General features: G+C 32.7%; 10 protein-coding genes across 10 annotated transcripts; 7 read left to right on the forward strand and 3 right to left on the reverse strand.

The window, feature by feature from the left end:
• Nucleotides 1–78: 78 nt before the first annotated feature.
• Nucleotides 79–1,429, forward strand: LOC113791682 (mitochondrial ribonuclease P protein 1 homolog). Its single transcript, XM_027341487.2, has one exon. It carries the CDS (start codon nt 141–143, stop codon nt 1,404–1,406), a length of 1,266 nt encoding a protein of 421 aa, XP_027197288.1. The 5' UTR covers nt 79–140; the 3' UTR covers nt 1,407–1,429.
• Nucleotides 1,373–3,068, reverse strand: r-l (rudimentary-like). Its single transcript, XM_075822169.1, has one exon. The coding sequence runs from the start codon at nt 2,934–2,936 to the stop codon at nt 1,455–1,457; it is 1,482 nt and encodes a 493-aa protein (XP_075678284.1). The 5' UTR covers nt 2,937–3,068; the 3' UTR covers nt 1,373–1,454.
• A 248-nt stretch (nt 3,069–3,316) lies between these two features.
• On the forward strand, nt 3,317–4,424 carry LOC142645593 (uncharacterized). Its single transcript, XM_075822172.1, has one exon. The coding sequence runs from the start codon at nt 3,391–3,393 to the stop codon at nt 4,378–4,380; it is 990 nt and encodes a 329-aa protein (XP_075678287.1). The 5' UTR covers nt 3,317–3,390; the 3' UTR covers nt 4,381–4,424.
• Nucleotides 4,425–4,492: 68 nt separating this feature from the next.
• On the forward strand, nt 4,493–6,373 carry LOC113791678 (cytochrome P450 4c3-like). Its single transcript, XM_027341480.2, has 4 exons — nt 4,493–4,746; nt 4,804–5,217; nt 5,276–6,095; nt 6,153–6,373. The coding sequence occupies exons 1-4, from the start codon at nt 4,533–4,535 to the stop codon at nt 6,304–6,306; spliced, it is 1,602 nt and encodes a 533-aa protein (XP_027197281.1). The 5' UTR covers nt 4,493–4,532; the 3' UTR covers nt 6,307–6,373.
• Nucleotides 6,374–6,491: 118 nt separating this feature from the next.
• LOC113791675 (4-hydroxyphenylpyruvate dioxygenase-like) lies at nt 6,492–8,846 on the reverse strand. Its single transcript, XM_027341477.2, has 3 exons — nt 8,236–8,846; nt 7,606–8,181; nt 6,492–7,552 (listed from the first exon to the last, which is right to left on the reverse strand). Exons 1-3 carry the CDS (start codon nt 8,489–8,491, stop codon nt 7,260–7,262), a joined length of 1,125 nt encoding a protein of 374 aa, XP_027197278.1. The 5' UTR covers nt 8,492–8,846; the 3' UTR covers nt 6,492–7,259.
• Nucleotides 6,511–7,264, forward strand: LOC113791701 (NADH dehydrogenase [ubiquinone] 1 alpha subcomplex assembly factor 3). The gene is made up of 2 exons (XM_027341508.2): nt 6,511–6,768; nt 6,858–7,264. The coding sequence occupies exons 1-2, from the start codon at nt 6,511–6,513 to the stop codon at nt 7,152–7,154; spliced, it is 555 nt and encodes a 184-aa protein (XP_027197309.1). The 3' UTR covers nt 7,155–7,264.
• Nucleotides 8,847–9,063: 217 nt separating the features above from the next.
• Nucleotides 9,064–10,334, forward strand: LOC113791695 (uncharacterized). The gene has a single exon (XM_027341500.2). The coding sequence runs from the start codon at nt 9,136–9,138 to the stop codon at nt 9,949–9,951; it is 816 nt and encodes a 271-aa protein (XP_027197301.1). The 5' UTR covers nt 9,064–9,135; the 3' UTR covers nt 9,952–10,334.
• LOC113791702 (uncharacterized) lies at nt 10,009–10,314 on the reverse strand. Its single transcript, XM_027341509.2, has one exon. The coding sequence runs from the start codon at nt 10,312–10,314 to the stop codon at nt 10,078–10,080; it is 237 nt and encodes a 78-aa protein (XP_027197310.1). The 3' UTR covers nt 10,009–10,077.
• A 117-nt stretch (nt 10,335–10,451) lies between the features above and the next one.
• Nucleotides 10,452–11,276, forward strand: LOC113791699 (uncharacterized). The gene is made up of 2 exons (XM_027341506.2): nt 10,452–11,002; nt 11,064–11,276. The coding sequence occupies exons 1-2, from the start codon at nt 10,508–10,510 to the stop codon at nt 11,166–11,168; spliced, it is 600 nt and encodes a 199-aa protein (XP_027197307.1). The 5' UTR covers nt 10,452–10,507; the 3' UTR covers nt 11,169–11,276.
• A 2,085-nt stretch (nt 11,277–13,361) lies between these two features.
• On the forward strand, nt 13,362–15,436 carry LOC113791704 (uncharacterized). Its single transcript, XM_027341510.2, has 2 exons — nt 13,362–14,291; nt 14,409–15,436. The coding sequence occupies exons 1-2, from the start codon at nt 13,695–13,697 to the stop codon at nt 14,997–14,999; spliced, it is 1,188 nt and encodes a 395-aa protein (XP_027197311.2). The 5' UTR covers nt 13,362–13,694; the 3' UTR covers nt 15,000–15,436.
• The last annotated feature ends 80 nt before the right edge of the window (nt 15,437–15,516 follow it).

The following is a 15,516-nucleotide window of genomic DNA, read 5'->3' on the forward strand; positions in this document are numbered from 1 at the left end:
TACCGGTTGCCATGGTGAAATTCTTGATTTTTCAAACTTTGAATCGAATTTTTTATTTCATCGACAATAGATGGCATGATTATCAATAAATGTTAAACGTGCATTTGTTTTGGTCAAATTATCATTAAAAATCCAAAATCATGACAAGATTAATTAATTCTTTAATGAAATCATGGACGAATTCAATTGTTCGAAACAATGGTATAAAACGAGATCTACATATTATGGCTGTAAGTTGTAAAGATCAACAACAAAAACAAAATCCAACACCTCAACTTTACGAGAATGCCCGACAATTCAAAGAAGTTACCGTCAATCAATTTCAAATGCTATTCAAAACAAACCCCAAATGTAAAGGTCAGATCGAAGAAATCCTGAATCTCTATGAACTTGAAAAGTACACGACTCAACAGGTTCCATCAATTCTTTCGGTAAACGACATGAAAAGACTATTGTCTACCTATGATGATGAAAAGGAACTTCGCAAGATGATAAAGTTTTTCTATACTCGTGAATGTGATAAATTTAATACATACAAGAAAAAATTCTATAAAAAACAAGAAATGTTGGAAAAGAAACGCGAGAAATATGGTGAAAATGACGAATGGGAACAGGGAGTATTCGATATACAAGGTCATCTAGTTTATGGTTTATGGCACAATTCATTGATATCTCGCATAACAAAACAAGCTATACGAGATTATCGCAGCAATCACATTTCACGACAAACATGTTTGTTTGGTCAAAAATTGATCGTCGATTTGGATTATGATCAATACATGAAACCATCCGAAATTGGTTTGTTAGCCAAACAGATTTCCATAATGTATTATGAAAATCGTGTCAATAGGGATTATCCTGAATCGTTACCATATGATGTACATTTCACCAATTGTCGTGTTGGTGAAAATACAGTGAATGAATTGTCGCGTCATTTAAAACGAATGGATGATTTAAAACAATATTACTTTCATCCGGAAAGTTACCTAAGTCGACCAGATTTATTTCCAAAAAATAAATTGATTTACTTAAGTCCACATGCAAAACTTTCGCTGAAACAGTATGATCACGATGACATCTTTATACTAGGCGGTTATAATGATCGAAGTTCGCATAGGCAAGTTTCACATGTGAAAGCACAATCAGAAGGTATTCGATGTTATCGTTTACCGTTGGATGAAAATGTTCTTTGGAAACAAGGAGATAAAAATCTATGCCTCAATCAAGTGGCAGCAATATTACATGCAGTCAAAGCTACCGGTGATTGGCAAGTAGCTATTAGAAAATTTGCTCCACAAAGAAAGGTCCGTTCTTTGGAAGAACAACATTTGGAGGATCAGATTAGAATGAAAACGATTGCCAAACGGCTTCGTCGAATGGAACGTAGTTATAAATTTATTCAATAAAAACATTTATTATCATTGACAAATTATTATTATTGTTATTATTGATTTCTATTGACAAAGATTAATGTAAGCATCATAACCACGCTTTTTGTATAAAATAATGTTTGTTTCGAATTCCTCACGGGACGAATTCAATTTCGATATGATACCGCGACCAACAATGATCAAATCAGCTCCTTTATTCTGGACGGCATCTTCAGGCGTTGTATACTGTTGACCAAGTTGGTCACCTTTTTCATTTCCAATTTTTACACCAGGCGTCATATGAATGAAAGCAGGGTCGGATGATACTTTAGTCTGACTAATAAAACCGACAATAAAATCAGGATTTTTTATAGCCATTTTGTATGCTTCTTGAGCGTAATCAGCAGGTACTAAATTTCCTTCAGAACTAAGGTGAGAAATTAATAGGCAACCACGAGCTTGACCATCTTTAAGTGATGAGGCCACAGCTTCTTGACGGAGAGCTTCGATTATAGCCGGTCCGGGTAATATGTGAGCATTGATCAAATCGGTCCATTCGGATAATCGAAATAAGCCTCCGGTATATTGTTTCTGAACGGTAAAACCTATGTCGGCGAATTTTCGATCTTCGAACAATATGAAATTATGATTACGAGCCAGATCTCGCAATCTTCGAGCAAAATCCATGCTAAAATCATCAATTATATCTACATGAGTTTTGAGCATTACGATATGTGGACCAGCGAGATCCGCTAATTTCAGTATAGATTCGCAATTTGTTAGATCAGCCGACACGCAAAGATTGCTTTGTTTCGACTTCATCAATTCAAACAGACGTTTGCCAAGAGGATTCTGGCATAATCGGGCTCGATCTTCGTAGCTTTTCCATGATGATGGACGAGTGATCAATGAAAGCTGATTATGCAAAGCAACAGGTATGGCACAATGATTTGAATTGATCCATTTGAGAACCTCAGTGGATTTCTCATCTGTTATATGACCCTCATTTTTCAAATAGTTAATCAATTCACTAAAACTAATGCAGCTATGAACTTTTATATCGATGTCTGGATGTCGAAGGTTTTGGATTCCGCCTTGTTCGCGATCGATAAAAACTATTGCATCAGTTACAATGAGTCCAGCTTGACGTAAGGCTAATGCGGTTTCTAAAATTGATGAACCCGAAGAAATAAGATCTTCGATGATAAGAACGCGATTGCCTTGTTGATAAACGCCTTCCAACGTTTGCTTGGTTCCATGTTGCTTCATTTCTTTACGTCGCATCAACATCGGATAGTGAAATTGAGCTGACAGATAAGTAGCCATTGTCAATGCTGTATACGGGACACCGCAGATCTGGTCAAAACGACATTGTTTCATCAAAGGAACATATTGTTGGCAAAGATCGATCATCAAATCAGGCTGTGAAATGATAATTCGAAGATCAATATAAACGGGCGATTGGATGCCCGATTTCAATTTGAATTGACCGAATTTCAATGCATTACATTCAAACAATCGTCGTATAATCGAATTTATACCAGCGGAATTGTTATCGTTGACCATGATGATTTAAACAGAGAAATGAATATCGAAACAAAAGTCGAAAATCGAACTTGTTAACAAGTGGTTTTTCATCAACGTTTACAACAAGAAATTCCAATCACATTTTTTGATGTGGTTAAAACACGTGCAGAAGAATTGCCTGTGCCGCTACCACTTTTAGAAAATAATTTTTTTCATTTCATGTTTACACTTTGAGAGTATATCGATGAATATGAAATCTATTAGCAATTTTCAAATTGATTTGATTTGCGTTTTCACAAACTTTGAAGTTTCATAATTCTATAATATTTGATGATGGATAATGTACAGGATCTCAGGATTAGATAGAATATAGGTCAGTTAATGTTGGCGCCCTCTAGAATAGTTCCAAATTGAATTTGAAACTTTTATATATAAAAACTATTGGGAAAATTGTATTTTAATCGAATTCTAAAGATTGTCAACAGATGAAAAAATGAGTTCAATGAAAAATTTTCTAATCAATCTTACTAACTATAAAGAAAAAAGATCGTCTCAAATATTCAGTAACAGGAAACAAATGACATGGTCGAGTTTCTATGAAGAAAGAGAGAACGATCAATGTTCAACGTCAGCCGGTGGTGATGATCAATATTTGAATAGGAATCAACAACAAAATGAAAAAGATAAATCTAGAGAAAATATTCGCCTTAATTGTCATGATTTGAAAAATTCATGGCTTGTTGATACCGGTAGGGCCGACGAAGAGGATGATGAAGAGCTGAGTGGACAACAATCAATAGAATGCCAAACATCTACTTGGAATACCGATAAATGGTCGAACAGGAATCATAATCTTTTCCGTAAATCATGGGGAAATTTTGTCAACCTTTATGATGATCAAGGAAAAGAAAAATTATTTATTCGTCGTGATGAGCTACGAAATTATCTAATTTTGACCAATTTCGATGATCGCCATTCACCATATATATTTATGGCAAGTTTATTTCCACGTGGAAATTATCCTAAACCATTGTATTCGGGTACAGGTTCTAGTTGGCGAATGCGATTTAATATATTTGCTACGGGCGTATTGAATCCTGATAAATCGAATGACGAGGATATAATTCATCTTGGAGAACTTCATCTCTATTTCCATATTGAACCATGCCGTAAAGAGCCAATCTATCAGGATTTATGTTTCTTCTTTGATCAATCATTGATACGTTTTTTACATTCAAACGAACAACGGTATACATCATCATTGCGAGAATGTGTTGATCACTTACGTCAAGAGCTATCTGGCGCATTGTTTGTCGAACAAATATTTTTTCCAATTTATCGTGATCGATTTAGTAACATTTGGGGTAAAACTGTTGATTATTTTCAATTGAGGCAACGTGATCTTTATGCTGCCATTGATTTGATGATTGGCCAACAACAAGATATTGATTCATTCATTTTTCAACCATATTTTCATCGATAAAACTAACTAATCCTATGTACATGTGGATTATAATAAATTTTTTTAACTACACCAGAGATTACAATGAAAATATTTTAACCGCATTTTTCTTCATAATGAGAGATGTTTCATTAGATTTGATTTTGTCACTTCATCATTTGATTCGATAGAACATGTTCTGCATACTGACAACATTTTCTCCAATAACATTAATTCTTTTAAGTGTAGGCATATTTATGCTCATCACTTATTTATGGCAACGATATCAACAATTTAGGAAAATTTCCAAACAAATTGATCAACTTCCCGGGCCTACAGTTTCATCCAAACTATTAGGCAATCTTTCGTTAGTATGGCAAGTCAGGTCCAATACTAATTATCTTCAACGTGAGTTAAAAATGGCAATGATCTGCGAACAATTTTTGAAAATATTTTTTCGTATAGAAATCTTCAACACATTTGTAGGTATCACTAAAATTTACCAACAAAACGGTGAAGGTTTTATGCGAATATGGATTGGTCCAACACAACCGGTAGTCATCATATTTGATGCTGAATGTGCTGAAGGTATATTGACCAGTAATAGTAACATTGATAAATCGCGTGAATATGATTTTGCTATTCCTTGGTTGGGTCTCGGTTTGTTTACAAGTACTGGCGATAAATGGCGTTCGCATAGGAAAATGTTGACACCGGCATTTCATTTTCGTATTCTTGAATCTTTCATTCCGATTATACAAAAACAACAAACAATCATGATGAAATTGATAAAAGAAAGAATTTCTGATCCAAAAAATAATTCAATCGTTGATGATATCAAACCATTGATAACAAATTGTGCATTGGATATCATCTGTGGTATGTGATAGAGTAGTCATTTTCAGTTTGATTGATTTCAGTTTTACTATCTATTAAGAAACGGCCATGGGTGTAAGTATCGATGCTCAAACAGATTTAACTTCTAAATACTCAAAATCCGTACGAAAAGTGTTGGATCTATTTACCCAACGTTTATTATCACCGTGGCTATGGAACGAGTTTCTATTCAATCTTTCACCAACGGCGCGAGAACAACGGAAAACAATCAAATTTCTTCATGATTTTACCAACACAGTAATTCAACGAAAGCGAAAGGAAATTGTGGATCGTATGGCTAATGGGGGTGGTGATCTTACCACGACCATGAATGAGATAGGCACAAAACGTGTGCTAGCCTTTCTCGACAGTTTGCTTACACAAAACATTAGAGATCCACAATCATTGTCGGATGAAGATATTCGTTCCGAAGTAGATACATTCATGAGTGCCGGACAGGATACAAGCTCGGCAACTGTACAATTTGCATTACAATTGATTGGTCATCATCCAGAAGTTCAGGAAAAAATCCACGAAGAATTAGATGCTATATATGGTGATGATCCAGACAGAGAGATTTTGTTTGAAGATCTTCGACACATGAAGTATTTGGAAAAATGTATCAAAGAAACGTTGCGTCTCTTTCCTCCTGTTCTATTCATCGCTCGTAACATTCGTGAGGAATTTAAAATCAAAGGTCAAACCCTTCCAATTGGCACAACTGTCATGGTCTTGTTTTATCAACTTCATCGTGATCCAAAATGGTTTCATAATCCGGAAAAATTTGATCCGGAAAGATTTTCGGTCGAACAAATGAACGGAAGAAATGCATTTGCCTATACGCCTTTTTCGGCCGGTCCTCGAAATTGTATTGGACAAAGGTAAGTGATTGCAAGAAAAAAAATCAATAAATAAACTATAATCATCATGGCCTTTAGATTCGCTATGCAAACTGCTAAAGCTTTGTTGTCTTCGATACTTCGTAAATATCGAATCGAATCAATGGTTCCAATGGAAAAAATGGAATTGGCGTTTGGATCAACTGTTGGACCGAAAAACAAAATTACTTTGAAATTTGAACCGAGATTTTGACACATAAAACTTTGTTACCAATATGAAAGATAATAATTAGCAAAATAAAATGTTGTTTTATAAACCATTGCCGGAAACATAAGCATTCAAATTATACGTCTTTCCATTTAAACCTTAGCATAAAGTTAGACCTATTTCGACAGCTCATGTTTTTTTTGATCACATGTGTTTAGGATTGGTCGTCATTTGAATTTCATTCGCAATATGGCCAAATGTTTTACGGTTGTAAGATCATATTCAATCAATGTACATCGATCATGGTTGGCTTCAGGTCGTCGTTCGTTTACCTTAGATGCTCGAAAATTTTCATATGAAGGTCCGGGAAAAACAACTGCATCATTTTTGGATGATGAAGTGGGTCAATATTTGATGATCAATTCTATAAATGATAGAGGTTTCAAGCTCACCAACGGAGCTTTTGCCGTAGGTCCGATCATATTGTTTCCAAGTTTCTTATTCAGAGTGAGTATAATGATTTTATTTATTGAACAAAACAAATTATACAATAATTTTTTTTTTTATTTTAAATATTATAAATATATGACCTGTAGTGGAAAATTAGGACCATTGAAGATATAACACCAGAGTCATTGTTATGGTTTCGAACGATTGAACCAAGAATTGAGCTAATAATTCTTGGTATTGGTGAGAGAAATTATTGGCCTGTCGATTCGATAAAAATATTACAAAGAAATTTACAATTGTTACGTAAAGATTTGAAGATTGAAATGATGTCAACAAAAGAAGCTGTAGCGACCTACAATTTTATGTTAGCCGATTTTCGATTAGTTGGTGGTGCTTTTTTGCCATTACCTTCGGGAATCGAGCAAAAATTGATTGATGCTTGATGTTATATTTATGAATGTAAATTTCCTTCTTTTTCTTCTTTTTTATTCTTGATAGTCGGATAATTTTTTTTGTGTGTTTATAAAATAATTAATTAAAATTGTTAATTAGACATTGCCTCGTTGTTTTTGTTCTTCTTCAATCGATTCGAACAATGCCTTTATGTTGCCAGCACCAAAACCACCAAATTGATGACGTTCGATCAATTCCAAAAATACTGTTGGTCTATCTTGTATCGGTCGGGTAAAAATTTGATACAAATGTCCACGATGATCATAATCGACCAAAATGTTGTGTTTCGATAATTGAGAAATTTCTCTATCGATCTGAATTTTATCCTTTTTCAATCGTTGTTCCAAATTCTTATAATATGTGTACGGTGTATCCAAAAATTCAACGCCTGAAATTTGAAAAAAACAAATTTATTAAACGAAATAGATCATTGTAACAAACCTCTATCTTTCAATTGTATAATTGATTCACTGATGTCATCTGTATGAAAGGCGATATGTTGTACACCAGGTCCTTGATGATAATCAAGAAATTCTTGTATTTGTGATTTATGTGAACCCGAAATAGGTTCATTGATGGTAAGTTTAACTTTTTCATCATCATCATTGATCATAAATATTGCGCGTAATCCCGAACTATCAGTATTGATGATCGTATCATCAGTTGACCAGAAACGTTTAAAATTCAACATTTGATTATACCATTGACCAACTTGTTTACCGGTCCCGGTTAATTGATTCATAGCCAAATGATCAATTCGTTTCAAACCAGTATCGGGCAATTTGGACCAAATACTGTTTGTCAGATGGGATTCCAATGGGTTTTGATGCCAGTTTGGCAAAAATTCATTGCCTGGATAGTTGTTACGTTCTACCAACGTGTGAGTCGTATCTCCGAACGCTATTACCTGTGCATATTTAACGAGTCCATGACTATCTTCTTCGGTCCATTCTCTTATAGGCAATCCGAACTTTTTGATTCGATCGCTTATGCTTGACAAACAATCCACATTCAAAGCTGTAAATTGTAAGAATTGGATGAAACATGATTACAGTGATATCAGGTACATACCAATATCTTTGACTGAATTTCCGTGCCGAATCAGGTAGGCATTCATCGAATCATCAGTACAATCATATGGTGAAACAAATACCAAAACAATTTCATTATTGCTAACAGCATGTCCACATTGTTGACGATGTCCAGTCTCTAATCCACGAAATCTAAATGGTTTGAATCCATATTGCATACACCAATTCACTGCTGCTTGTTTAGCGTTGGTCACATAAAAAGTTAGATGTGACAATGATAGACATCGACCAGTCATTATTGTTTAAAATGATAACTTTTTTTCAATTGAAATCACTACTTGCTAAATTTTTTTGATTGTGATACAGTTGTAATCAACGATGAAATTATCCTAGTTTGCGAAAAAAAACTCACATCTGCAATTCTAATGTTCGATGTGACAAATCCATTTAAACCTGTCCAAAAACAAAAAAAACAAAATCCTCATGATCGAATTGCAGATTGTTTGTTAGTGATAAGTTATAGTTAATTTTGAGAAAATAATTAGCCCATAGGCATTGAGATGACCCCAGTGCCGATGATGACACTTTTTTTTCCATATCATCATTATGGTAGCGATTATATCGTTCACTATATCTGATTTCAACATTAATAATGACAAAATTCTAAATCTAAATTTTTTTTTAAACTAGTTATGTCATTAATTGGTAGGTGGTTTTACTTGTTTTTCAAGTCGCAGTTTTGATTTTCATTTGATAATATTATTTTATTGATTTTATCAAATTAACAAGAAAAATAAAAATAAAATTTCAAAAGAAATTGGAATTATAAATTTTGAAAAAAGTCTACCCTAACGTCATCTGTTATTTAAAAAAACAAATTTGTTTCGTTGAGCCCAATTATTAATTGGGCGTCCGTAATTTGCATTCTGAAATCTCAAAAATGTTTGAAGATAAAACTATTGATCCCCGTGCTTGTACGTACAGGTTATTAGCATCATCTAAACTTCGTAAACAGATTGATCGTTTAATCAGAACGAAAAAGTTAAAATTCGGTTTAATTAATCCTAAATCCGATCCGATAGATTTTTACAGCCGCCTCAATTCAACGTCGTCTAACAATAGTGAAAATCTAGTCAATCGTACCGACAGAAATAACAAAAAAGAAGTCAACGAAAATGATATACATCCAGATGAAGATGAAGGACAACGTGAACGAATTATTGCCAAAATGGAACAGATAGAAATCATACTTTGCAGAGCGGACGATGAACAAAAACAAACGTTTACATATAATGATTTGGTTGAACTTCATCGTCTTCTGCAGCATTTAGATCCAAGCGAAAACATGGAACTGGCCAGAGAATATTTTTACGAATTTCTGGAAAATAATTTCCGTGTCATGCAATTACCTGAACGGCGAACGAATTTATCGTTGGATGAAAGATTACGTAAGCTGCGCTTCAAAGCGGCATCCGATGAATATGATTCGATGGTTCAAAATGTTGCCCATTATGTCATCGGCAATAACAGATTTGGTGCAAAATTTTCTATGTCACAAGATTTTCGCCAACTTCGTTCAACATTGCTGGCAACAATAAATGCTATGATGGTCATTGCTGCCACATTCTTTTTCTTTTATGTCACCATCCATTATACTCGACCAGATTTCGATACGGGTAAAGTGGTACTTTATAGTTTCGGTGCATCTATGGTTGTTGCCATGGCTGAGCTCTATTTCCTCATAAGGATTATTTGACTTCAAATCAGATTTAGTTTGATAATCAAGATCGAAATACAAATAGAAACACATATCTTTTGTTTATTAATTCCTTTTTATTCCATTTATTAAAAATTCAAGATAAATATTATTAAGCCTAAGAAATCATGAAAAATAACCAATACGTTGTTGTCGAGTTATTATATGATTTATAGTGGTGGCCGCTGTACTATCAGGTCGCGGTGTTGTATTAGTCGATGCATCGGCTGTTTGTATCTGTTGTTGTTGGTTATTCTTCGAATCATACTGTTGTTCAATATCTTTTTCGTTCTTTTTGCTGCGTTCATAATCACGAATATCATCCAATTTAATCTGGATTCGGGTCAAATTACGACGATACATGGTTGAGAGAGATTTCAAAATATTTCTTGGCAAAAATTTTGTTTTTGAAATCTATTTGAACTCAATTGGCCTCTCTGCTGCAAAATAGAATATATAAACGGTTTTTTTCAGCGATTTTTTTTTGGCTCGCATCACATTTTATATAGAAATAGCCGCCAAAATTTCAGTTTTTTTGAATTTTATTGTATGAAAAATGTCTTTGATTGAAATTTTTCGTGATCTTGTTCGAACGCATAATAATTGTGTTGAAAAATTTGTGCGTCAATTCGAAAAGTTATTCAATGATTGTTTTCTATCGTTACGTAAACAATTACAAGAAACGAATCAACAAGTTGATGATGGTGATGGATCCAATAACACTCGTGAATGTAAACTTGATCAGATACGTTCGGAAATGTTGAGCAAGATTCGAGATCATTTCCGAGAAAAATTTAACAAATTTCTTCGACAACCAGATACTAGAGAAAAATTGGTGATAATCGGCGATTATTGCACCGTCATGAAACTGAAAAAAGATAATGATCGTATGATGTTGGCTACCAGGAAAGGATTCCGTGAAGATTTACAAAAAATTTATGAAACAAGAAGCGAATGTCGCCGCGAGAAACAACAATATTTGGAACAGTTACAAGATAATGTCAGAAAAAATGCTGAAGAAATTTTAAATATTCGTAATCAGCTTATGGTGGTATGTAAATAACTAATTTTTCCATCTTTCTTTTCTAATTTTAAATGGTTTATTTCCATAGAATTTGGTGAAAACGATCAGTCCAGATAACAGAACTTTTGATGCAGATAATTTTTGTGACATGGTCACTCTTGAACAACAATTACACCAAAATTCAATTGTTTAAATTTTTGATTATTTTTTTTATAAATAATTTCCATAACCTAAACTAAATGGAATATTTACAATGAAATTATATATTCAATAAATAAACAAATTTTATTTTCATCAACAATTGTTAATTTAAAAAAATTAATTGAATTTTTCAATTGTTAAACAAATACATTTACTTTTACGGTTACATGACCTTGTTTGCATTTGTCTCATTTGTTTGTATATAACCGAACAAAGCCAAACAATAACAAATGCAATTAACTTTGAATGCTATAGATTTAAAACCAAAGATTAAATCATTTGACCATTTTGTTTAGCCAGGATTTTATTTCAAGGAAGTTTGCAAAACATGTTTTTTGAATGAATCGATCATTCAAATTAGTTTGAGCGCGAGCGTATGATGATGATGATAGTTTTCCAATTATAAAAAGCCTGAGGCCCTTTCTTTCCCTGATCTTTCCTCACGAATATTGTTTCCGATGAAAACAAAACAAAAAATAATTATAAGTTCAAATTTCCGTTTCTCGTCAACAAATTGTGGTCATTATTATTTTAGATAGGAGTAAATTTTTTCATTCATTCTTGGTCGTCAAAAAAATAAAATTCAAGTGTTAAATTGAAAAAATATATCATCAAATCGGTTCCAATCTGATTGACTGATAGACCACTTGAAATGATGTTCAAATCCATCACAGATGTTTGTATACCATAAACCTGGTTATTTTTTTTACATTCATTCATTCATTCAATTCATTTATGATGAAATCATAATAAAGCACACAATATCGAAAAAATGGACTTTTGATTTGACTTTAATTGAGCAACGGTTTTTCTTTTATTATTCAGCTAATAATTTTCTCGCCATCCACGGTTGTATTGTGTGTGTGACGAAAGCTTCATTTTTCAAACTATTCAACAACAACAAAAATAACAATCAATACAGACAACAATCCATTCAAATCTATACAGATAAATTGAAAATTGAATCAACGTGGGTGAATATAAGTGAAAGAAAAATAAATTCAAAAAATCCTTGTTTTCGTTTGTTTCGTGGTGAAACACATCAACAATAACATTCGATTCAGATCTGTTTCGATTGTTCATTTTTTTCACTATTATTGTTCCATTGGTTAATTGGCTGACGATTGGTAGGCTGGTCTTTGTATTCGTCGAGGGTTTGTTGTTTTTTCCTAATTTCATTTTCCTTTTTTTTCTTTTCTATTCAGTATAGTGTCAACGCTTCATTAGCTCTTGACGAAATGTGTGGAGATAGATATATCATATATGAGGACCGGACCGGTAGATATTTCATTCACTATTTTGATAAAGTTTCATAATCCTCAGCAGCCGATTTTTTTTTTTTGATTTAAATTCATCATCATCATATATTTTGTCTGAGATTCTGTACATCTGTTTGGATTGTTTGTTAGTTTGTCCAGGTTAATGTTGTGTGTGTTTCATTCATTCATTCATTCATTATATGGGTGAGAATTGACAAAAAATAGATCTAATACCACCTCCCATTCCGTAAAGTTTCGATGTATATAAATCAGATTCTTTATTTTTTTTAAATAGATTTTTTCCATTTATTTTCATCATTTGTGTTTGAATTCTTGAAAATCTTGGTTTAATAAAGAATTTCTATTTGAATATTAAAAAAAAAAATCTGCACCGGAATCTTCTCAGTTTTTTTTTCGTTTTCTTTCTCGCTTGTTCCGTCGTAATTCGTTTCATAGATCACGAAAAATTGAATACATTAATCGATTGTTACCGAACAAATGTCCATATTCACATGGGAATTCTTGCACTTGATGCCTGTATTTTGACTAGTTTTTTTCCAGTTTTTGTTTCTGAAAACATTCTGAAAACATCAAAACAAACCTACAAAACAACGATATAAAAATTCTGTTGTTTTTTTTCATTTTGATGGTCCAACAAAAATCAATAACCGTACGAAATATACGCATCCTCATATAGTGGTTGTTGTTCCATAAGTAAGTCCATCCCTTTTTTTTTCATCTAATACTAGCCAATCTAGATCATTGTTGAAATGAATGACGCCTTTCTTAAGCAAATTTTCTATTTACCCACCTCCTCTTTTGGTTCGTGTTGTATGTTCAGAATATTCTACAGAAAGAAATGAAGAAGATGAAAAAAAATCAAAAAAAAAAATAAATAAAATATCTGAAACAAACAAAACGACAACAGACAACCGACAAATATGATTATAGTAATAATAATAATTGAAACAAACTTTTAACAAATATCCAAATCCAAATTACAAATTGTGTCGAGTGGTCGATATCAATGATAATGACGATCACTATTGTTTGATGATATAGTGATATTTAATTGTTGTTAACTCGGTAGCTAACAATTTGGATAGTTTTGTTTTTTTGTTCTTACGATAACTATTGATTCTCAACAACTAAAAATCAAGACAGTGTATCATCATATCATATCACGGACTAGTCATGATTAATAACGATAACAGTCCTGATGAGTGTTTGTAATTTTTTTTTTAAATTTTCATAACAAAATGGAACAATTCTGGACAAATATCCATTCGTATGATAGTGATAATCGAATGAATATACAATCGCAACATCTTCAAACACAGAATTTAATCCGACCATTTCCTTATCATTGCCATATCCAACATCAACATCAAGACCATTGTCAAAATGATAATCGATCTTCACCGTCTTTATTAACAGATATGACTATCAATCAATTACCAATATCGCAACATAATGCATCTGAATTGTCTCAATCATCTATTTCATCATCATCATCATCATCATCATCATGTACATATGAATCATCAATAACAACATCATCTTCAACAACACAAAATCAACAATCACAAGAATTGTATGATGAATTTTGTTGGAATAATGATGATGATGATGATCAACAAAATGATAAACAACAACAACAACAACATGATTCAGTTGAAAAACAATCCAAAACAAAATTGACTAAACGAAAAAAATACAATAATACAAATCATCGCCATCATCATCATCATCATCGTCGTCATTCATCACAGCAACATTCACATCGACCACATCAAAGACATGCAGCCAATTTAAGAGAACGTAAACGTATGCAATCAATCAATGATGCATTCGAGGTATGTATTATCGATGATGATTTTTTTTTCACACGGTTTTCACTTGGTTTTGGATCATTGGACCAAAAATAAAAATTAAAAAAAAAATGAAAATGTCTGTTTTTTTCCTGTTCACAGGGTCTTCGATCACGAATTCCAACATTGCCATATGAAAAACGTTTATCAAAAGTAGATACGCTTCGTTTAGCAATCGGTTACATAAGATTTTTGGCCGATCTTGTTCGAACTGGCGGTTTATCACAATCACCCACATCAAATTCTAACTCATCATCCTCTTCATCACCAAACAACAGTACAACGATATCAATGGTAACAGAATTTCATAATCGATATGGTCTTCATAGTCATCATTCAAATCCTTCACATCATCATCATCAACATTGTTGTCCACCTCCTATCAAAAAAATTCTAATAAAATCTCATTTTCCATTGGATCCATCATCCGATTCGAATACAACTCATAATGATGATGATGGAAATTGTCATGAACTACAAACTGAATTAATGCATTCATTATCATGGGAATCTGATGAAAATAAACGACCAGGATCATTACAACATGGTAATATTCTGATAGCCAAAGTATGGACGCCAGAAGATCCAAGAGATTCGACCATTATAATTAGTAATGACGAGCATCATCCTTATCATCATCATCATCATCACCACCACCAACAACAACATTCCATGACCAATCAATGTTGCTAGACCAAAAAAAAAAAAAAAAAAAAAAATTCAAGCTCATTGCCATTATAAATAAATCAGGAAGTTTTTTTTTAACTTTTACAGAAACAAAAAAAAAGATTCATTTTTTATTCACTTTTTAACCATTTCTTTCTTTCTTTTTTTGATTGATGAATCGATGGCCTAAATGTTCCAAAGAAAATTAATGCTTTTGTGTGGATGTATGTGTGTTACAAATGTAATGATAGATTAAAAGGAAGGGCACACCTTTTTGTGGCTTTTCTTATTCGCATATATATTCAAAAAAAAGCCAATCAGTATAGAGAAATCAATCATTGACTGTAAATTTTATGAATGAAAATGATGAAAAGAAAAATTTAAGCTTCCGAATCATACTGTTGATGACAAGCAGAAACTTGATGAACTTTATATATAAGTTGTAAATCATTGATGCATGAAAATCACATACCGTTAGTGTGAAGTGTGATTAAATCAAAAACAACAACAACAAAAAAAGTCCCTTGGACTTGAATTAGAAACG

The sequence above is a fragment of the Dermatophagoides pteronyssinus genome, unplaced genomic scaffold (genome assembly GCF_027571235.1).
Source record: "Dermatophagoides pteronyssinus isolate colony J.1.1.1.1 unplaced genomic scaffold, Derpt_VIB-CSIC_2022.12 sq0015, whole genome shotgun sequence".
NCBI lineage: Eukaryota > Metazoa > Arthropoda > Arachnida > Sarcoptiformes > Pyroglyphidae > Dermatophagoides > Dermatophagoides pteronyssinus.